Source organism: Astyanax mexicanus, chromosome 4 (assembly GCF_023375975.1).
Source record: "Astyanax mexicanus isolate ESR-SI-001 chromosome 4, AstMex3_surface, whole genome shotgun sequence".
Taxonomy (NCBI): domain Eukaryota; kingdom Metazoa; phylum Chordata; class Actinopteri; order Characiformes; family Acestrorhamphidae; genus Astyanax; species Astyanax mexicanus.
The window spans coordinates 38,996,967-39,020,680 of NC_064411.1; the positions used below are offsets into that span (position 1 = coordinate 38,996,967).

Below are 23,714 nucleotides of genomic sequence, written 5' to 3' on the forward strand. Positions count from 1 at the left end.
TATTACAATAACTTTAAGGTTCATGTCTATTTTTCATTTCTAAGAATAAAACCACCAGATACCTTTTTTAAATAGTAGGTCACCATACCCCCTGCAGAGCATCAGTTAGATAAGAAAAAATACTCTAAATCGAAGGTCTAATTGTCATTTAAACAACATATTGTACATCACCTAAAAAAAGTTTGTAACATTAGTTTGTAAAATATTTTTTTGGTTTGTTACTGCTCCTGCGCAGATCACATGTCAGCACAACCCTTACCAATCACAAGGCTAACACAGCTTTACCCTCTCCTCAAGTCAGAGCAACCGAAACCAGTAACATATTAAACTGTTGCTTGGCAACCATCTAAGCTAAAAAAGCATATTTTCTGTGTCTCAAGGCTGTGAGTGTTGCTATTGTAACATAAACAAATGTTCAGACAGCTGTCAGTAAAACCTTTGTTAGAATATTATGACCATACCCACACAGTTCCTAGAGAGGTCTAAAGAGTGCATTTTGAAATTTAAAATTGAGGAGTGTTTTTATGATATTTCTGCTGTGTGTTTTCTATTTAAACCTGGCTGAATGCGTCACATAACACATATATTTAGTATTTCACAAAAAAAAAAAACTGTGAATAAAAATGTGTATACTCTGTATACTGGGCCATTATTGTGAATAAGAAGTTCGTCATAATGACTGGTGAAATGGTTAACTAAATAAAAAAAAAAGACCCCAGGGTCCCTTAGATTCCTTAGTCAATTATATTCAGTCATTTGGCTAATACAGCAGTATTTGGTAAAACAATTCTGGCTTGTAATACACATACACTTTCACAAATTGAAAATGTAGTCTCTCAAATGTACTCAGAAATGTGATTGTCAGATGGTTCTGTAAAAACTATAGTGGCATAAAATAATTTAAACATTAGCTAGTCAACAAGCTGGTTGGCAAACTGCAATAAATTTATCTCACTTATGTATTCGGATCCAGATGCTCCATATTTTTGCTCCAACCCAAACTTCTACATATATTGAGAGATCATAAATATGGTCTCAAATATGAAATTAAAACTGGTTAACACTCTATTGCCTGGTGTTACAAAGAGGCAGCAAAACACTTTTTGCATTATTAGATTTAATTTTGCATTATCATTATTTAATTTGTTAATGTTTAAATGCCACAAAATACATGGCTCTGTTTAATAAAACTAGGGGTAGGTGTTTGTTTGACAGTTAATTTGTGAGTGAAGCTATCCTCAAAGGCTACATGTGATGCAATTCCAGCAATTTGCATCCAGTAATATAAGGGAATTTTTTTAAATGTTTAATTTAAAACATTTTTTACCAATAAAATATATATATGTACTCGAATAGGTCAATAAGTATAAATAGCTATTTTAAGATACATTTTGTTTTTATTTACTTAGTAAAGTAGTGTTTTTGTTGTTGTTGCCTTTTGTTGTTAGGGAAATAATGCTTAAGCAGTGTTTTTTCTTTCAAAAAAATGTTTTTTTTTTTGTTATAAAATAGAGGGTTAGAACTGGCAAAGCAACTGGTAAAGCAGCATGTTCTGTAAAATGGCTCCATCTGCTGGCAATCAAATATTACATCATAACATTAAAGCAAAATGTATCATTTTGCTGTATCTACTGAGTTTACCAAATAAAAATCTAAGTATAGAAGTAAATTAGATCATTTTGAGTGGGGCGTGGCCTAACGTTAACAATTTTCTTTTTCAGCCAATTAAATGCAGTGTTATAATCAATACTGAGAATAAATAAAATGAAACAAATGTTTCAATAGTAGGCAAACTGTCTGTCTTTGGTACTGACACGCTAAATATTACTGTTCTAAGATGCTAACAGATGTTTTAACCCTTTCAGACCTGAATTATGTGTGTTGAGAAAAGAAATAAAACAATAATAATAATAATAATAATAATAATAATAATAATAATAATAATAATAATAATGTTTTCTGTCTGCAATGCACACAAAGGACAAATATAAAATCTATATTAGAATATACAATCTATAATGTCTATTGGATTGGAAGCCTGTGCTTAACATTTTTCGATTTGATATTGATATTTTTTGTTCACAAGCCATCCCTAAACACTAAAATACACATGAAAAAATAGTGTTCTAAATTACATACAATTAGTAAAAAATTTGCTCTTTTAATTTGCCTCTTTGGCTTTAGTTCAGTTTTTTTCCACTGCAGTGGGCGGGGCTAAGCTATTGTTTAATTTGCTTCTAAACTTTTTTTGGCTCGTTTATCGTCTATTCTAAATAAAAAACAGCTCTCGATTAGTGTTATGTTATATAAGAAAATATATGATGTCCACTGTAATGGACACAGCGTCTAAAAGGGTTAAATACTGAACAATAACCCTGTGTTATTTTATTATAACTTCTCCTTATGTGTAGGTTCTTGCTGTGGGCGTGGCCAGGAAGTCGCCCCGCCCCTCCGCCTCTCTCCATCAGCATCTGTGAGAGTGAGCGAGGCTCAGGGCAGAGCAGGATCTGCAACACTGGTGGCTTCAGACAGGCTGCAGTAAATCTGTTTATTCTGATGGTTTCACAAACCGTAGGATGGGATTTACTTTAATCGACAGATACAGCTCACTTCTCTTAGTGCTGGAATTAGGTAAGCACGGACTTTTATTCCAGACTTTTCGCATTTTTATATATATATATAATAATATATATATAATAATACCCACATTAAAAAAAATAAATTATTGAGCTTAATGAGCTGTGAGAAAAATATGCTAGATTTTTTTTTGAAGCACAAATTGTTCGACTCGTGTGTATAAAAAAATAATTATTATTTTTTTACTTTATTTTATTTTTAGCTTTATTTATTGGTGTTAAACAATTCCCGCCTTCTTTATGTCACGTGGGGTCTCTGAGGTTTAGGAAAACAGTAGAAAATAGATATACATTAAAAGTAATGAAATTTACACACAATTAAGGCATTTTAATGGATTTAGCTAGATGCTCAAATAATAAATATACAAAACATATCCAGGCTTAAACTTAATAATTAATATGTTTACATTTTAAATGTTAAAATAGTTAAATTACTAGCCAGTTGCTAAAACTACTGCTGAGGTAATTCAGCTCAGTTCATAAAGAGGCTGTTCTCTTGGCACAGAAATGATAAAACCATAGTTAACCACAATATAAGATAAATAATGGATATTCTGTGATTTGCTAGCATGCTGAGTTATGAAACAGCTCGCTCATTACATATTTATTAGTATTCTTTTTATATTACAGCAAACCCTGAACCCTGTAGATACAGTAGCTATATGAGATATAGCTACAGGCTCAAAACACGGTGCTGTAGATAGATACAAAGTATATAACTAGCATACACCAATTCATTAATATACACAGTCAGACTATATATAATTAAAATACTAAATATATTACTCATAAAAATAATGGAAGTGTGTTTAATAATTGTTTATATAAAATGTGTTATGTAAGATCTGAAACATGGGCTATCTGTAAAGGATCCTAAACCTACCAGTTTGTGTTGTTTTCCATGTAATTACAGTATAATGAACATTGTTGTATCATTGTTGTAACATACCAAGACTGTAAATCAAATCAAATCAAATTTATTTGTATAGCGCTTTTTACAACTGGTGTTGGCACAAAGCAGCTTTACAGAAACATGATTACAGGACAAAGAATCAGGCAAAACATTAAACATAGAATATACATAATACAGAACCCCCAGTGAGCGCGGAGGCAAGGAAAACTCCCTCAGAGCTGCAGGAGGAGGAAGAAACCTTGGGAGGACCAAGACTCACATTAAAGGGGGGACCACTGGTCAAATGGCTTTTAAATTAATTTTAAAAAGTCTTTCATACATCCACATAGGTTTTATATATTCAGGTGTATAGCAGCTCCACTAATGGCTTATAGAGTAAGATGGATGATGAGCAGCTGATCTGTGGTGGTGGATGGAGAAGAGCTGACTTCAGTAACTTCCAGTCTGGCCAGACAGAGGACATGAGAGCCTGAGGGTCCAACATCCCTCGGTATCGGGTCAGACAGGTGGGCAGTCAGTAACTCGGAGGAAGGCAGAGAGATGGAATTAGTTTTGACTGGATTTATGTAAAACAGAGAATATAAAACATTATCAGAGTGTGGCAAATGACTCCGGCAGATCTAAATAAAACAGCCTAACTAAAGACAGAGAGCCAGAAGGTAACATAGACATGGAGGCTCCCTGAAACACTGGCATCCACCCACTCCACCGTCCACAAACCTGAGTGACCGTGTGCAGTGGGAGAACAACAGCACCAGCATCTCAGTTTACCACAATTTCCTCTGTCCATGAACCCCTGAATCTGCAGCCTTATCTAAAGGGAAAAACATTAATTACCAAAAGCTAAACTAAACAAGTAAGTTTTCAGTCTAGACTTAAAGATTGAGACTGTGTCTGAGTCCCGAACATATTCGGGGAGATTATTCCAGAGTTGAGGCGCTTTATAAGAGAAAGCTCTTCCTCCTGCAGAGCTCCTCTGAATTTTAGGAACTACTAATAAACCAGCACCCTGAGATCTAAGTAATCGCGGTGGTTCATAACAGGAGATGAGGTCTTGTAAATACTCAGGAGCGAGCCCGTGTAGGGCTTTATACGTTAACAGGAGAATTTTATAGTCTATGCGGAATTTGACTGGAAGCCAGTGCAGTGCTGATAGTACTGGACTAATATGGTCAAATTTTCTCGTTTTAGTAAGGACCCTGGCTGCAGCATTTTGAACTAGCTGAAGTTTATTTAAGTTACTGCCGGAACATCCAGACAGTAGCGCATTACAATAATCTAGCCTTGAGGTAATAAAGGCATGTACTAATTTTTCTGCGTCATGCAGTGATAGGGCATTTCTTAGCTTGGCAATATTACGGAGGTGTAGAAAAGCTGTTCTAGTAACATTAGATATGTGTTTAACGAATGCTAGATCTGAATCTATGATAACTCCAAGGTTTTTAGCTGCTGAACCAGGGGTGGCTGAGAAGTCAGCCAGATTTAGCATTAAGTCTGATAATTTATTTCTAGCAGCTTTGGGGCCTAATAGGAGAACTTCTGTTTTATCACTATTTAATAGGAGGAAGTTGTGCGACATCCATGATTTTACATCTTCTACACAATCCTCGATTTTCTTTAATCTCACTCTGTCATCAGGTTTGGCTGATATGAAGAGCTGCGTGTCATCCGCATAACAATGAAAATTCACATCATGTTTTCTAATAACTTTGCCCAGTGGGAGCATATATAATGTAAATAATAACGGTCCTAATATAGAGCCTTGTGGAATTCATAATGTATGCGGACAAAGTGTACCAGAATATCTGGGACTACCATGCACTTATTAATTTAAGCAATATATAAATCCTCCAAATCAAAATTAAATATATACTATACTAGATGCTTATACAAACATAGTCGGTATGTTTAAATGTGTATAATTGTGAGTACTACAATGATTGAATACAGTGCTGTATATTACATGTATTGCACTCGTATTGTACCAAAACGAATATTGTGTGAAATACTGCAGAGCGACTGTGTTAGTAAACTGAAATCTGGGATCACGAATACTTCATTTAACAAGAAGCCCAGGGTCCTTCACCAATGAAAACTCCTCCGCACAGTGAACTATCAAATGACGAATGACCTTGAAAACCAGCAGAGAATATAAAAGGATGTGTCACAGTCTTGAGTAAAACTAATGCTGAGTTTATATAACAGTCTGTAAAACCCATATTGGATTCACATTTTACCCAATCTATTTCCTAATGTCTAAAACTGATGCTTTTTATTGTAGTGTCTTTACTCCAACGGACGAGCTCCACAGGGACATGTGAAGCAGTGTTTAAGGGATTTTCGGACTGTTTGCTCAGCCTCGGTGAAAATATGGTCAACTTTCCCCAGGAGCTAGATGACAGAGAGAACCTGCAGACCATCTGCTCGTGAGTACAAGGCTGCAGTATAGGTTTATGTATTAAAGTGTGTTTAAATGTTGATACTATTACTGTAAGACATTTGTATCACTTTTAATAAAGCAGTTTGAGTTGATTTATTAGAAGTGATGCAGTTAGTTAAGCTGGTATATTAGTATGATCATCCTGACCAAGCTAGACTACCACTATGACCAAGCTGGACTGGTACAATTAAGCTGGTTGACCACCATAACTGGCATGACCAAAAATTACCAAGCTGATTGACCAGCATGACCAAGCTGGTTTATCAGCATGACCAAAGATTACCAAACTTGTTGACCAGCCTGACCAAAAATTACCAAGCTGGTTGAGAAGAATGACCAAACTCTTAAATAAGCTTGACATGCAGTTTTTTTTCAGATGGTGCCAGGCACAGTGAAAGAACTGACATTACTGCTGTTCCTGTCAAGCTTAACTATGAGTTGTGCACAGTGTCAACTGTATCCCAGGGGGGTTTATTGATGTTGTGTGTGTGGCTGGTCACCAATCTTACACTGGAACTAATGCATTCACATTTCCAAACAGATTGTAACAGGCCATGTCTTTTGACGATTGTTTTAACAGGTACTGGGATGACTTCCATTCATGCGCCTCCACAGCAATTGCTGACTGCCAGGACGGAGCAGTAGACCTCTGGGAAAAGCTCAAAGTGCAATCCAGGAGTCTAAACTACAAAGGGAGTCTATTTGAACTGTGCTCAAGAGATAACGGAGCACCCAGACTTGGTTTAACTTGGAACCTGGAAGTGACGATTTTGTTGACAGCTGGTCAAGTGGTGACTTGGCTCACTTTTTGAATGATACCGCCATGTTCATAATTGACCCCAAGCAAATGACCAAATGGATCAACCTTCAGTGGACCTTTAATGTATTTCTTCATCAACAATGGAAATGACTTCACATCACTCGCTCTTGGTGCACAGATGGAGATTCTGGAACAGATGATGAACCCTTTGAAGAAAATCCAAAGGCATTGGATAGTGGATACCTTGTAAGGCATTTGATCTGGAATTAAGCATTCATAGTATTGGATCATATGAAGGTCTTATAACTTCATTTGGAATTATAGTTAGTATTTGGATGTTTGGGACTGGTAATATTTTGTTGTATCTGTCTTTTCAGTAGGGTTGGTATCTACTGATTCTAGTAAGAATGCTGTTATTAGTATTATCAGTAGTAGGGATGCACTGAATTGTGAGACAGAGCCTGAAGGGAGAGTCATAAAATGGATGGTTTAAGTTCATTTTTACGATCTACTCACATACATTAAAAAAACTTAATTAAATAAAATTGGATTTAAGTTTATTAGTTTATTATGTCTTCACAAACTGGGTCTTGTCCAGCAGTACAGATACAAGATGTGCAGGACTAGGATAGTGATGTTAGCTAGCTGTTTGATTACCTGACTGTCTTTTGAATAATTTCACTCACATATGACTGGAATAGGGTAAATTGAGATAAATTTGCATGTTTGTAATGTTTGGTATTGTGTTTGAAAATTTATTTTAGTGCATCCCTAATTATGAGAAATTAACAAAACCTTTTAAGGTAACCCCCTTCAAATTAATCTCAGGAAGATTTGTTTTAAGAGTTTTAACTCACTTTTTGAATAACCTTTACTGTAAAAGACTTCAGGGTTGTCTAATTTAGTACTGATTGCCAAAATTTTCAAACGTCTTACCTCATCCCAATTGTTGTACTTGTGTAAATACACTTATATTACATACTGGCACAGTATTTTATGCCCATTAGCTTAGTAATCTAAACTAGTATAGAATTGTGTGTTGAGCTATTTAGCAACATACCATAAAAAGTTTTAAAAACAAAGCTCGGAGATCATTTTTTATAGATGTAAGCTTTAATAGAACAATTTGAAGTAAAAATACAGTTGTTCCTACCCCTTACCCCAAATTGATTAATCAAGTTTTGGTGTCTTTAGTTCTGCGCTGGAGCTACAAGGCTAACAATGCTAACAGGTAATGTAATGGAATACATAGGGATGTAGTGGAATGATTTCAGGGTTTGTAACATCCACAACATGAAAACACAACAAGATAAATGAATCTAAGGCCCAAAAATAATATAATATTTAGCTTAATATCCAATAAGTGAAATGCAGTTTGTATTATGTATTGTTTTAACCTAAGGCTTCTAAGGCTTCCATTACTTGTTAGCATTTGTAGCCACAAATGCCAATATATACAAGGGTACAATAGCAGCAGTTTTGTCTGTGCTTTTGTCATATACATATAAATAAAGGTGATTTTTACAGAGTCAGAAATTGTTTGTAAAACATGTGTAATGCGTGTGTAACGCAACAAGGCCAGACATCTTGGAGCAGAGTTGTAGAGGTTCCTAATAGTGTCCTGCAATAAGCCATTCCTTGCAGCTTAAATATTCACACTGTTCCTGCTGATTTTGCAGGGGGGTTAGAGTGTTGATAGCGGATCAAATAGAATTTCACATGATGCAGCTAGCCATGGCATAGCATCTTTGTCTTCAAAGTAAGCTTTTGAGATGTTAGCAGTATGTGAATGAGCCTTGTCCTGTTGGAATAGCAGAAAAGGTATTACAGTATTACAGCCTGTAATGAAGGCTAAAGGTGATGTGTTGTGGTGGCAGCACAACCAGAGAATGGAGGCAAGGTCAATGGTTTGTTGGCAGGCGTCGCATGTCGAGAAGAATCTCTCAGTGGTTTTAATGATTATGCTCAATATAAGATTTTTGGGTGGAACAGTGATGATATATTTCTTTCACAAATGGAAAATGGTACTCCACGTGTCTGAGATTATTTTTAAGGTGGAGTAAATGCGCACGCAGCAGCAAAGCCTGCAGCCTCTTCAACTGCCGCAGAGTGCCAACCACTCGTGCATCTGTCCAAATCACATTACGCATTGTTAACAAATAGCACGAGCGCTCGCTTAATTAGGGGGAAGAGGCAGGAGCAAAGCTTTAGCAGCAGAAGCATCGCTGTGGAGGCAACACAGATGTCTTGTATCCTGTAGACTGGGCTCCTGGCTGGGTTCGTAACACGTGCTGTGCTGAGGGTCCAAAGTGGTCCCTGAACGAGCTGCTCCGAGCGGAGGGAACACATCTGTCTTCCTCTTGTGCCTCATTATGGCGATGATATAGATGGGGAATTAACAGCGAGATATCTGTTTGTTTAAAAAGATGCTCATGTTGTCTTCACATAGGTCAGCTTGTACGTACATTGTAGGCTAATTAAGGAGAAGTGACTTAAGGGAGCGCTCTGGGGTAACGTGTTCTACCAAAGAATGGGTCGAATCTAATCGCAACATACTGTATATATTTACTGCACAGCTTTGGTCTAATTAATTATGAATCAGAATTAAATGTGGATCACTAAATTCCTGGGATGTACTAAATCTAATCTAGATGTAGAGCATAGATAATAGTGATGTATGAACATGCTATGCTTTTTACATCAATACACTCATTGCTAAAAACATAATTGCACCCAGAAGGAATCAGTCAACAAGGATGAAACTTGGTAGATAATAAGTCAGACTGTTATGGAGTGAATGGAAGTGGATCTTCTTCAGTGACGAGTCATGCTTTTATCTTGGCATGAGGAGCCACCATGGTCAGCATACACTTTGGTTCACTATTCCAACAGGAAAATGCTTGCACCCCATGCTGCTGCCATCGCAAGAGCTTTTCTTAAAGCCACAGCTACTCTGCCATGGCCAGCTGCATTGCCAGACCTTTTCCTCAAAATGTGTGGGATGCTATTGGATTTACTATTAACTCTCCACCCTACCACACAATCTGCAGGAACTGTGTGAACATTCAAGCTGCATGAGATGGATTATCAGAGAACACTATTATAAATTGAACTGAACTGAAGTCCACAGGATTTGTTCGTAATGCTAAGCAAAGTGTCTGTTCAAGGATAAAGTCCCATCCTTCAACAAAAAGAGCCACTTGTTTGTGCAACCACCCTCCTTGCTGTGGAGATGTGCGCAGGCGCAGTATTCATATTGTGCCAAAAAAAAATCACGATAAAAATGTTTTTGTGCTTGTTTGCATTTTTTAAATGGCAGTTAGACTTTTGTTTTTGAGTCTTTTGGTCTCTCTACATTCAAACAGGTAGGAGGTGGTCTTATATCATAAGGGGCTATAACTGCTCTGGCACAGTGGCAAGATGGCCGATCAGTGAAGTGGCTTGCGTATAAAAACATTAAACACTACTTTTGTATCTATAACTTAATAAACATGACCAATAATTCTTAATAATTTGTTGTTCCTGATAATCTTTATCTTCCTTTTGAATAGCATTGCAATATGAAACTTACCTTCGGTAAAAAAACTGTTTCTTTGACGGTGAGTGTATGCATGTAATTTATTTTAACGAAAACATTTTTACAGTTGTGTGTAATGAATTTAAAGTAGAAATTCATAAGTGACATATTCCATAAAATTTTGATGACAGATTGAAGATTTAATGGGGATTTACTTACTTATACAGATAAAGTACTTTTGTTGTAACTTACTGTTGACAATTTTATTTGATTTGACTGAAATACATTATTGATTACATTACAAGAAATTAAGTGCATGTACTGCATACTGACTCCTATCACTGCCACCACCATACTTCACCAAAATCGAACACTGTTTCTGTCTAACAGACAGCTGACCACACTTTATAGGATATTTTGTTATTGCTTTGAGCTTGGAATGAAATAAAAAGTGACCAGTGTGACTAATACAATAAAGCTGTGTTGCACCTCCCATCTTTATCAACTTTTCAAATGCAATTAATGTAATAATACAGCATGGGCAGAGGACATCTCAGTGCCCGCAGTGCTGTCTGGGTAGAAGTGGCGGTGCATCACGGTGGAGACAGCGCGCCTCCAGAAAGACACACGTCTTCAATAATTCAGCGAGGGCTGACTGCAAACAGCATCCCCAACACAATAATCCACTCACTCTGACATGGGCTCTGGCGAAGTGCTGCACAGCTGAAAGGGGTTCACTCTGACATCTTTCCTGCAGGCTGTTACAGAACCCAGATGAGGAGTTTAAGTTTTCCATGTCTGTTGTCATTTCTGCCATGTAGCAAACCAGATATAAACAGAGAGGGCATCTGTGGAGGAGCACAAACTCTAGGTCTTTTCTCTCCTCCAGTACATCTTACCACAACCATCTGACAATCATCCGTCTCCTTCATGAACCTACAAGAAAACCCCTTGTTACGAAATGTGTTACATAAGCAAATTTACCAGTTCCACTGGAAGCAAAAAAAGCCCCAGAGCCAGTTAAGTTGATGCTCCCACCACCATGCTTAACAGATGGTACAGGGTACACAACAGCCTATAAGTTTGCAGGATCTCTCTGATGAGAAAGTGTAATTACAGAGAACAATGTAGAAGAGTAATTTTAATGGCGGTTAATGTAAATAAATTGCTTGTGTAAAATTCTGTTATTGAGTTTATTTTTTTGTACATTTGTTTTGTTTTTAGACTTAGTATATTAGATGTTGCAGAGATGATGTCAGGACACTGATGGCATCAATTCAAATAGTTTGTGCCCTCTCAGCTTTTAAATATAAAAGTTTACAGTTGTGTTCAGAACTTTCTATACACATGAACGTCATGTCGTCAATATTGTGCAATATGTAATGAATAATAATTGATTGTCTTTACCTGAATAAGTGACAACATACATATTTTTTTAAACAAAACAAGCATTTGATGTTTTAAGTTTTTGGGTGTGTTCTGAAATCACTACAGGGATCAAAATGATACACTGATGAGCCAAAAGTCATGGGACTGCACTATGCAAATTGATAATAAAATGGCTTTGGGATGACCCACGCCTGTATATGTTCTGAGGTGTTATCTTATGAGTAAGACTGAACAGATTAAAGGTTTAAGAGATGCCTGGAGACATTCCATTTTTGAAGTTGTGCCGGTATTTATCCTTCATCGATCAACATTGTCATGTGTGTACTGGAAATATGTCACAATAGGCATTACTACACACATTGGACAGTGCAGTCAGTGGGCCATAATGATCATGACCAGTGGTATCTGGCTGGAACTCTCCATGTGAACAGATAAGCGACTCTGGCAGAAATCACCTCCACATTCCCGGAGGTTAGTGCAGGTTTCTTTAGTTTTAGTGGGATGTGGGAGCAGAAGATCCACCAGTGTGCCTCCACAACACAAGACACAGCACCTCAACTGGATCCAAGAAGCATGGCAACATGTGGAGTCATGGTGCCCATAGTTTCGGACTGAGGGTAGGGTTCGTGGGTAGTGCAGGAGTCCTGGAGGTGGTTGGTACTGTATATACTGGTGCGGGGTATATTCTCATGGCATGGGTTGGGCCTGCAGGTCCACCTAAACATTAGTTATCATTGACGAGTGCTCTACATTTTACTGCTTGATGACCATTTGCAGCTACTAAAAGACTTAAGGACTTCATGTACCTCACCAAAGATGGAAAATTCCAATGCCATTGGGTCCAAGTTGTCCAAAAGTGGTTTAAGAAGTATACTGGAGAGTTTTGACGAATGGTATAGCCTGCTCGTTCACCCGACAAATTGAGCCCAAGGAATCCACCCAAGATCCTGCACCTACAAAAACATGGGACTGTAAGTGGGTATCCAGATGGTATGGTCCATATCTCTCCATTATTTTTTGTCCACTTGTGTCAATTGATCTTACATTCATTTACTGCACTTTACCAGACAAGAGGGGGTCCCAGACAATGTTAGCTCCTGTCTCATGACTTTTGGCATATCAGTGTGCTCAGAGAGTCAAAAATACACATCCTGCAAACCTTAACATTTGGTTATATAACGTCTAGCAAGTTGTATCTTAATTCTGAAACTAATATTTGAAGCTAAAAGTGTTACATAATATTGCTTTAGCAAGCTCTAATTTGCAAATACCACACAACTGAGTTTACATCATGAGTTGGATCATTTTTAAAGACATTTGGTGAAAGCAGAGGAAGTTTTTGAAGCCCTGAATGCTGAAGGAATGAATGCGGAGGTGTTTCCTCAAAGCTTCTGTCATTGAGAGCAAGGACGCCGCACAATGAGCGCTCAAGCAGAAGCAGAGACACAGAACAGAGACACCGCTGAACTTGGAAATGGCGCTGTTGAATTTTAAGGGTTGTGGACCAGTATGAGGGCTTTGCAGAATAAAAGAGCAGATATTTCCATTATGCTGCTTCTGCTTTGTAGAACATATGTAGAGCCTTGACCTGTCTGATCTGTGATTCCAGCATTCATCCGTTAGACGGATGCAATTCGAGTTGTTCTAAAATAATTAATTGCTTTATACCTTTCAGAGGCATGTATGTTTTTAGTTAAAGAGCAAAAACTATATAGAACTATTTTGAAAAGATTATGGAATATGTCCTATAGTGGAAATTACACATGCTTCTAATAATACGCCTGATAATAATACCATTAATATTTTATGCAACACAGAAAATTGACCATCATATACTTTTAGTGCCACCTGCAGCATAATTGCAATGGCATATAAAAAAATATAAATAACTCTTTTGGGTTGTTACAGCCATCGTTCCACCCACAAATATAATGTTTCCTAGTTAATGTTGCCCTTACAAACCTTACACCCTGCACTAAGTGTGTCATGATGCTAAACACTATCTTACATCCTGCCAACAGTTTATTTTTCTGCCTTGCACCTGAATCGTTTAAATAGAAAAGGTGCTTGGGAATGTATGGCATGGTTGTCTCAAAATGAGGTGTGTTCAGGTAAATTTCTGACTGATTTAAACCCTGACAACAGTCAACAGTCATATGTTCATTCCTATTTTGGCAAAGCAGGCCTCAGCGCATCTACACCCTCGCTTGTTACACACACAAAAACGAACAGCAGTGCCCAAACCCAACTTGTATATCAATAAAAAGCAGAATACTAAATAAAATAACATTACTGTTCCTGTAAACTACCAGCGCGAAGACACCTTCACAGTGTGACCAAGAAGGTAATTTTCCTCCTAAAACTGGCTCATGACTCAATTTAAACTTACCCTTAACTGACTTGTGACACAACCTGGATGTTACCATACCTGAGACACAACTTGTGACACAGTTCAGACTCGTCTTTAACTAATTTGTGACCTGACTTTTTCTTAACTGACTTTTGACTCAATTTGAAAATACACATACCTTAACTAACTTGCAACTCAATCCAGACTTGCAACTTGTGACAAATAACCTATGCTTTTTAGCATAAAGCTAAAACTAATTATAATTGGTAAACCTGTTTAGTGGTTTATTTTATACAGCCGAGTGTCATTACAGTAATTTAACACAGCTGGTAGCTTTTCACTGCCATTGAATTAAGTAGATATGGGTAAAAAAAACTATTATTATAATATAAAAAAGATTTAAATTATTTAAACTAGAAATAAAATAGGCCAATTATTAAATAATGTGAGGGATTTGGGGATTTAGTGTTATTTAAGTGTTATTACAGGAAACCTGAAGAAAAGTACTTTAAATGCAGCTTTTTGTCCAGTTATGAAATACTTGTAAAATTTAGAGAGAGCAATTAACATCCAACAAACCTATAAGGCCATTTAGTTTTTAGAATAAATATATATTGGACATAGTATGGATGTCATGCCAGAACACTGATGTAATTATAATATTTTGTCCTCTTCCAACTCTACTGCTCTACTGCTACTACTGCTTTCAATTTAAAAAAACACAATTTTAGGGACTGCTGCTTTAATCATGATGTGAAAGTTTTTAAATTTGGAGGATTTAGGGCCCTCTCTGGTGAGAATGGGTAATTGCACTGAGCATGCGGAATAAAATCATTTTAAACTGGGCGGGTGTGATGGGGTTTCATTTCAAAGAGGATGAATCTGATTCCAGGTTATGTTCAGTCAGAGAGAGTGAGAGCGTGCACAGTCAGAAACTGCTGAGGAAATTGTCTTGTAAGAGACTTATTATATGCGGTTGTCAGTTTTGTCCAAGGGCGTAGGAGCAGGTTTGATATTGGGGGGGACACATTTGCCAATATGAACCCAAGCCCACCCTATAGTTTCTTAGAACAACATTTGTGGAAATTACTTTTAATCACAAATAATATTTTTTTTTCTGTATTTTGTTTTTTATTAGTTAACAAGGTGATTTTACAACCTAAACATGTTACTTCACATTACATTTACTGTTGTAAGAAAAAAATATGAATATACATATACATCTCACAAAAATAATCAGTTATCACCTAATATTTAAAATAATATAACAGATTTGGTTATTATTATTATTATTATTATTATTATTATAATCATGTATTGGCATGTCAATTCTGTTGTATATTTACATTTTCTCCACTCTTTAAAAAAAAATCCTACGCTTTTATTTTTCTATGAAGAGCTCTTCTAAAGATTGGTGTCCTTTTATGTAAAAGAATGTAACTTTACGTTTCATAAAGATTTTAATTATAAACGTCAGGACATGTGGCCTTACTGTGAACCCTGTTCTTACATATTCTACTGAATATTAACACTGTTCTACATATTCTAGAGCTTTCTCTGCTTTAAAGACATTTAATAAAGTAAGTGGTGGTATGATGTGTCTAATACACTGCTGGATATACATGATTAAACTCAGTAAACTCAGTAAATGACTGTTTATTAGCTGATCAGCTGGATCAGGTGGAAAACACAATTTTGGGGCAGTGATCAGGGTTAAGAAACTGCTTTAAACTACCAACTTAAAGTACTGTACGAAATTCTGGCGATCATCTACATCCAGCTTCTAGATAACTAATCAATTTTCGTTCATTATAGCTCACAGTCCTGTAATCCTAAATGAATAAACAGTTTGAAAATTAAAGTGATTAGCTGATCAGGTACAGGGAAACATTACATATATATTTTATTTTTTTCCTTTAACCCTGACTCCCAATCTAGCTAATTCCAAAGATAAGCTTACACACTAACACAGCTGCAGTTTATTAATCACAGTGGGTTTAAACTGTGTGCTGATTCAGAGACGTGTATTTTTAACCAGCTATCAGAAACATCATCACAGTTTATGTGGTTAGCCTATCGTTACCTTTCTTTTAGAAAAATCTCCGTATATCCAGATCTTAATCAGCTGAAGCTGCTGCAGCCCGATCCCGCTGCAAAATCTCACAGCGAGGGGGCGGGGCTTCCCCCACTAGCACACCGCGAGCCACAAAACCAGCAAGCTGATTGGCTGTTTGTGCTGAGAGGCGGGACTTAATACCTGAACCGGCTCCGTGATTGGTCCGGTCTGTCTCCTCATTAATAGTACAGCTGATCTGAGCGAAACGATATAATTTTTGGGGGGGGACAAATCCACCTGTTTCTAATATTGGGTGGGACATGTCCCACCCATCCCCCGCGGTTCCTACGCCAATGGTTTTGTCAGTGTAAATTAATGAGCTACTGAGGTCTGAGTTTCCCCTTCTGAAGTCTCCATTGCTCCACTAGCCACTCGCGTTCAGTAAAACTGAGCCAGATGCACTTTTACAGGCTGTACGTGTGACGTAAGTATGTAAAGACGTGTGACATGGCCAGAAGAATTCACGACAGAAGAAAAGCGCCTTGACACCCCAGTTTTTTGAATGAATATATTTGGCTTAGCAGGGATGGTCGTTCCAGCACACTGGTACCATTAAACACAATATTTTGTCCCTTTTCCACTCAAAAATGCTTCTGATTTCAGTTTCGAAACAAAATAATACATACTCCACTTAATTTTATTTATAGTATGAAAAAGTGTCTCTAATACTCATACACTGTATATCTTATGTAAATCCTCATAATTTGATACATATGGCTTAAGTATTTAAAAATAAGATACTTTTATGAGGTAATGACTCAATGACTATCATTGTAGCTTAATGTTTAAAGGTAATTTGAATTATTATGAAACTTAAGCTTTAATTTGGTGGAAACGGGCTTTTATAATGAAGAGCACAGACACATCTGTTCAGCTGCTGTCTGAGCCGTATCTCTCTCTGCCGGTGAATAATGCAGGAGCTGCAGTGGGGGAAGCAGGGGGCCGCGGTGGTCACTGTGAGAATCCCTGGAGTTGTGAGCAGCTGAACAGGGAATGAATAATACACACTCCTGACCTATCTGAGGGAACGATCCTCTACAGCTGTACTGTAATTCTATTTTACCATGTCATTTAATAATTAATGATTCATTTAAGCACAACTGGCCCTGCCCCCTCCGGGTGGGTAGATGGCGCTCTCTCCCCACATCACTAAAGAGTGATGTCCACAGCACAGGGCATCTGTGAGCTGATGTATCAGAACCAAGTCACTGCGCTTTTCTCCAAGCACGCTGGCTACTCGGCAATGCTGCATCAGCACCAGCTCGAAACGTAGCGGTGGCTGACTTCACATGTATTGGAGGAAGCATGAGTCCTAATGAGTGGTTTGGGTAATTGGCCATGCAAAATTGGGGAGAAAAATTAGAAAAAAAAAAAAAGAAACCACTTATCAGTGAGGGTACTCTGCAGGAAGTATAAAGATTGCACTCTGGAGGGATGGAAGAATATATCATGTGGTCTGATGAGTCCAAGAAGAGAGGCAGCTAAAGTGATGCACCATCATGCCTAGTGCCTATGATCTGGGGTTGCTGCAGTTGGTCAGGTCTAGGTTTAGCAATGTTATGTGCCCGAAGAATGGGCTCAACGGACTACCTAACTATACTTGAATACTTGAAATGAACCTGAAAAGACCATCAATGGATTTTTATTTCCTGATGACAAGGGGAATATTCCAAGATGACAATTCCAGAATTCATTGGGCATCAGATTGTAAAAGAGTGCAGGATTTAGGGAGCTTGATTTGCCAAATCTCAGCCTAAATGAGAATCTTTGGTATGTGCTGGAGAAGACTTTGGCCAGATAGTGTATTTCTTGATTCATGAAGGAATTTTATACATAAAGTAACGAACAATAGTGAAGAAAAGGTCTAATTTCTCCCAAAAATTATGTTATGTAATAACAAAAGTTTGGGAGAAGGACCACGCCCAAACTCCACGCTTTAACTCCACCCCTTATCAATCAACTGCCCTATAAATACCAGCTCTAACTACCTACCTTTTGTGACGAAAGTTTGCAACCCACCTCCTCCCCAACAACCACCTTCTTCTACTCCACGTCCTAACGTCTACTCCACGTCCTACCACGTCCCAAAAAGTGAGGAATACAACTGCACGCTCCTTCAGCCAAGCAGTATGGAATTCCAGCCCAAATTCTTCGAGTTCCCTCCCCTGTTTCTTTCTTTCCTCTACTTCTCTCAGGCGTGGTCCGCACTCAGAAAAAGGTTTGTTGTGTAAATTGTGGTTTCAATAAATGATTTTAATAAACTTATTATTTTTATTAGTGGAGATAGACAGCTGCAGAGATGTCTTTTCAACCTTTCTTTGTTCCCGAGTGTGAGGGCTGTAATTAAGGTAGGTCCCATATGCTGCAGTGGGACATTAGCTGTCCCCCTGGGATGCCCTGTTCTCCCCTATGGCACACCACACACACACTGCAGCTATCTGACTATGATGAAAGCCTTTACTGGACTGCTGGGTCGACTAAGGGATAAAAACACTCTTCGCCTTTTACTTCGTCTTCCAGTCCTGTTCCTTTTTTATTTTTTGTGTGTCTCTCTAAAGACACCCATACACTCTAATATGAATTTCACAAGTCAAGCACAATACAAACAGAAGGGATAATCACCATCACCAAGTGCTTTCCACAACAACAACAAAAAAAACATCTGTTCTGCACTGCCTCCTGGTGAACATTCAGCTCATTGCAGTTCTCAGCAGAGATTCACACAGTTTTCTGACAGTTACTAAATATTCTGCAGGCGTTTAAATCTAGTTTCTTCACTAGATTTCCAGTTTCCAGAATATCCACCTGACAAAAGCTGGGTAAAAATGAATTATGAGGTTATGAGCTGGTCCGCACTTCCTTGGGGCCCTTTAGGATTTTTTACATTGTAAATGTAGTATTGAAGACATTAGAGCCATCCATGTGGAAATGTGTTAAACAAACCAGAATATGTTTTATACTTTAGATTCTTCTAAGTACCACATTTAGCTTTGAGGACAGATCTGCACACTCTTGGTATTTTAATCTCAGTGTCTTTATGAGGGAGAGTCACCTGGAATAGTTTTCTCTGTGTCTTGAATGAGTTCCTGAAGGTGCTGAACAATAGCTGCTGCTTTTTCTTAACGCTGTGAACTTCCAGCTCTTAGTTGATCAGGTTTAGGTCAAGGAATTGTGGAGGACAACTACAATATTCCATAATGTGTACCTTAATTGTTTCATGTCTTTAATGTTACTGTACAATGAAAAATACAAATTATATAAATAAATAAATAAAAAATATCCAAACTTTTGACTTGTACTGTATGTCAACATTTTTTAATGTAACAATATTTTTAACTGTACACAAAATTTCATACCATTATCTGAATACTAATATTTTATTACAAAATGCTATGCCTCTACATTGCCCAGTTTGCACAGCTAATGAAAATTCAGTTTCACTCAGAATTACTTTCTATTTTAAGTCCAGATGTAACTAAGCTAGGCTACAACGTAAAGCTTGTGTCTAAATGAGGATTGTCTTTTTTTAAATGATATAGGAGGAGTGTAATCTTTATTTTCATATACTGTTTCTAAACTGCTCCTCACAGAGTTATGGCTTTAAAGTGCCATATTTTACCACACAGATGTAGAATTGAGGTGTAATAACCGTAACAGTAGGAAACCAAAATCAACTAGCACTAGAATATATCTTGAATGTATGGGAGAGAAAACACTAATAAGAAGCCAACATAGCTGTTTAATCTCAAGATTACAGCTTTGTGTCACCTTAAATGTAACTGCTATACTCTTCAAGGTGTAACTAAAAACGTCAAATATAAATATTGGTTTGATTGTGAAAACATAGAGGCAGCATTTAAGGTGGAACTAAAGCTTTAACTCAAATAGGCTACTGCTTTACTTTTTAAAGTAGAATGGAATAGTAAAGAACTTTTACAGTGTGTTTTTGTATTTGTGGGAATTTAAACAAGTAGTAGAAATATATCCATAAATAAAAATACTTATATTTATAATACAAAAGTGAGTGCAACATTATTAAGACAAAATGTATAAAATAAATTGAGATGGGCTCCAAGTGGTCCAGCAGGCAAAGGTGCTGCCACTATGATCAGGAGATCGCCGGCTTGAATCCTGTTCATGTAGCTTACCGTTGGCTACTGGAGCCCAGAGACAGCACAATTGGCCTTGCTCTCGCTGGGTGGGCAGATGGCGCTCTCTCCCCACATCACTCCAAAGGGTGATGTCCTTCAGCACAAGGCATCTTTGAGCTGATGTATGTGTGCTGTGATGTTACTCGGCAATGCTGCATCAGCAGCAGTTCAAAATGAGCCGGTGGCTCACTTCACATGTATCGGAAGAAGCATGTGCTATTCTTCACCCTCCTGGTGTGTTGGGGCATCACCAGTGATAAGGGGAGTCCTAATGGGTGGTTGGGTAATTGGCCGTGTAAATTGGGGAGAAAATGGGAAAACATAGAAACAAAAATAGAAAAAAATTGATATGTATCACCTGTGACAGAATGTTACTTAAATAACATATTTTCAGTGCTTTAATACCTAAGTGGACAAACATCTGATTATAGATGCAGCTAACAGTGTTTATGCACCAGCATCTAAATTACGCTACATTTACATCTACCGGATGCTTTGATCCAAAGCAACTTACAAATATTGATGTACATTTAGCAATAGAGAACATAGAAGTTCAAGGCGTTATTTACAGTATATAATCTAACGAAGGCCAAGGGGAAATTTTGGAATAAAGGCAGAAAGAAGGGGACGCAGGTTATGAGGATAGAAGTAGATTTAGTTTGTTAGAGGTTTTAGGTTTCCTGAGCTGGTGAACAACTCAGGAAAGGCAACATTACAAGACAATAATAACGACAATATATATAAAACACTATGTAAAACACTTTGCATTAAGGCACAAAAGATGCTAATTTAATAGAAAACATGTTATACTACAACTAGTTATTTGAAGGGTTTTTATTATGTTCTTGGTTAATATAGAATGAAGAATTATGTCAGTGGTATATTTATGTAATGTGTAATAACGTTTTAATTGTGTGAAGGAGCATGGAAACAAGACAATCAGAAATACATTGTAGGAAGTTAAACTGGACACTAGAAGGCAGCATGGAGCTTCTGAACAGTAAACTATGTCCCTGTACAATAGGTTTAACTGTGTTAATGTGAGTGAGGAAAAGCATTGCGTCTTGTGGATTGCATTTACATTTTTCATGGGATTGTTTCCATTTTCATTTAACACGTATGTTTTATAGGACTCCAAACTATTGTCTTATTTTTCAAGACTTCAGTGGTATCATTTAATAATTGTTAGATTTGCAACTTTAACAGCACTCCAAATATTTCTTAACTGTTACACTGTTTTAAAGATAAGTAGTTGTGCTTCTTGTGTGTATTGGATTATTAGACCTGGTTAATTATATTAATTTAGCTGTGAAACTAGTTTCTGTTCCATTCAGTCTCTGCACGAGAAGCAGGAGCCTCTGCTCCTTCAGCTCTACTGTGTACGCAGCTAGTGTAAAACACGGTTAAAGCCCAATTTATACTTCTGCGGCATGACTACGGTGTCCAACCTCCTGTTCTCTAAGAAATATCAATAAACTGTCCATTATGTCTAATAGTTCTGTAAAGCAAACATGCTGTGGAAGCTAGTGGCAACTGGCCACCGTTTCCTAAACTGAGGTTGCTCTGCATACACACTAAGAAAAATAAGTACAGATTTGTACTTAAAAGAGTACAAAGCTTGTCGCTGGGGCTGTACCTTATATTGAGGTACAAAAAAATACCTTTCAGTTAAAGTCCTTTTTTGTACCCATGTTTTTTGTGCCAGTAAAGATTATAAAGATCATAAACATCATCCTCTGAATATGTCTCAAAAACTTGATGATACAAAATTGTCTGGCTTTCAAATAAAAAATGTGCAATTAAAATATATATTGTTTATTAGTACAGTGATACAGAATACGGAATGAACCTTTTGGCTGGTTAAATGGTACAAATCTGTACTTATTGCTGTTAGGAATGACTTTGTACTTCAGAGGGAACAAAACTGACCCTGTAAAGACCAATATTGTACCTTTGAGGGTACAATTATAAAGAGTGTACCTTTGAGTACAAAAAAGTACTCATATACCTCTGTTTTTAGAGTGTATGCTCTAGCAATCCGTGCATACGATCTAGTAATCCGATTGTACGGTTTATAAATCTGTGCGTACGGTTTAGTAATCTGTGCATATGTTCTAGCAATCTGTGCGTAAAGTTTTGTAATCTGTGTGTACGCTCTAGTAATCCGTGCGTACGGTCTAGTAATCTAGTAATAATTCTAGTAATAATAAAGTCTAGAAATAATTTGTGGGTACGGTTTGGAAATTTGTATGTACGGTTTATTAATCTCTGGGTACGGTTTATAAATCTGTACCTATGGTTTAGTAATCCATGTGTATGGATTTTGCTCTTCATTTTGTTTCGTTTGTTAAGGACTAAGGGTCCCCTATTATCCTGACAGTGTGAAGCAGCGTCAAAAAATCCACTTCCCATTATAGGTTTTGAAAGACTGGACTGCTGTGTGAGGAAGAGAATTTTCCTGGAGATGAAAGTGATTCTGAGACCACCAGCTCACTCTAAATATAAAAATAGTTGACTTCGATAATAAAATCGTAATATTACGAGATTAAAGTTGTAATATTACATAGGAAAAGTTGGCTTGGGCTGCCAGTTTAAGAAGCTCGGAGAGAAAGGGGCATTTTCCGGTCATGATCAGTTACACAGCTGCTGGGATTATTATCAGTTCATTACATTTATAACCTGATGCTTATTAATGTTCTTTTGCTACAGTTAGATAATACACTGTTCAGATTATGCTGCGATGGGGTTACATTAGCCTAGCCTTCGGCACCCCAGCTGCAAGACGCCTCGGTTAGGGAGAGACGCGGTACTCAGCCGGTATTTTTATTACCTGTTGAGCTTATATTTTCTTTGTAACTGATTTGAAATAACATTCAATTAACAACATCATTTTTACTCTCTCATTAATTTATATTAGGTTTACAAATGAATTCTATGAAAACTGTTTTTAGTTTCTAGTATCATAATATTACTATTACTATTATTATACATGGTACTATTACATTTGGTCACATCTAAAAAACATTTAACACATTGGAATAAATTATCAGATTGATCAAAATTACAATATAAATTGCCCTTGTAAAACATAGTATTATTATTATTTTAGACCAGCTAATTGAATTTTATATGGTATTAAAAATGTGTAGCAAGTCTCATATGAATCATTTATAGAACTGTCGCAAATTTTATTATATACATTTTTATATTATTTTTCTTTCCTCATTTTTACAGTCGACAGTTCGAACTAAGTCAATAAACACATTTCCACACTGTATCATATTGTTTACGCCGATCAGTTGTTACTAATTCATGTTAGTCACACGCTATTTTTGTACAAAGTCTTTTTAATTAAAAGGTTGACTCATAGTTAGGTGCGGCCTTTATGTACAAACTTTTAAAATTAATGTGTGCGGCTTACATGCAGGTGCGCTCAATAGCC

General features: G+C 37.0%; 1 protein-coding gene across 1 annotated transcript; it reads left to right on the forward strand.

Moving 5' to 3' along the window:
• Nucleotides 1-2,392: 2,392 nt before the first annotated feature.
• Nucleotides 2,393-10,743, forward strand: nrn1b (neuritin 1b). Its single transcript, XM_007236073.4, has 3 exons — nucleotides 2,393-2,631; nucleotides 5,831-5,975; nucleotides 6,570-10,743. The coding sequence occupies exons 1-3, from the start codon at nucleotides 2,577-2,579 to the stop codon at nucleotides 6,799-6,801; spliced, it is 432 nt and encodes a 143-aa protein (XP_007236135.3). The 5' UTR covers nucleotides 2,393-2,576; the 3' UTR covers nucleotides 6,802-10,743.
• The last annotated feature ends 12,971 nt before the right edge of the window (nucleotides 10,744-23,714 follow it).

Coding starts and splice junctions, on each gene's coding strand:
- nrn1b (XM_007236073.4), top strand. CDS start 2,577: ATGGGATTTACTTTAATCGACAGATACAGCTCACTTCTCTTAGTGCTG. Junction 2,632..5,830: donor TCTCTTAGTGCTGGAATTAG/GTAAGCACGGAC, acceptor TTTTTATTGTAG/TGTCTTTACTCCAACGGACG. Junction 5,976..6,569: donor AACCTGCAGACCATCTGCTC/GTGAGTACAAGG, acceptor TTGTTTTAACAG/GTACTGGGATGACTTCCATT.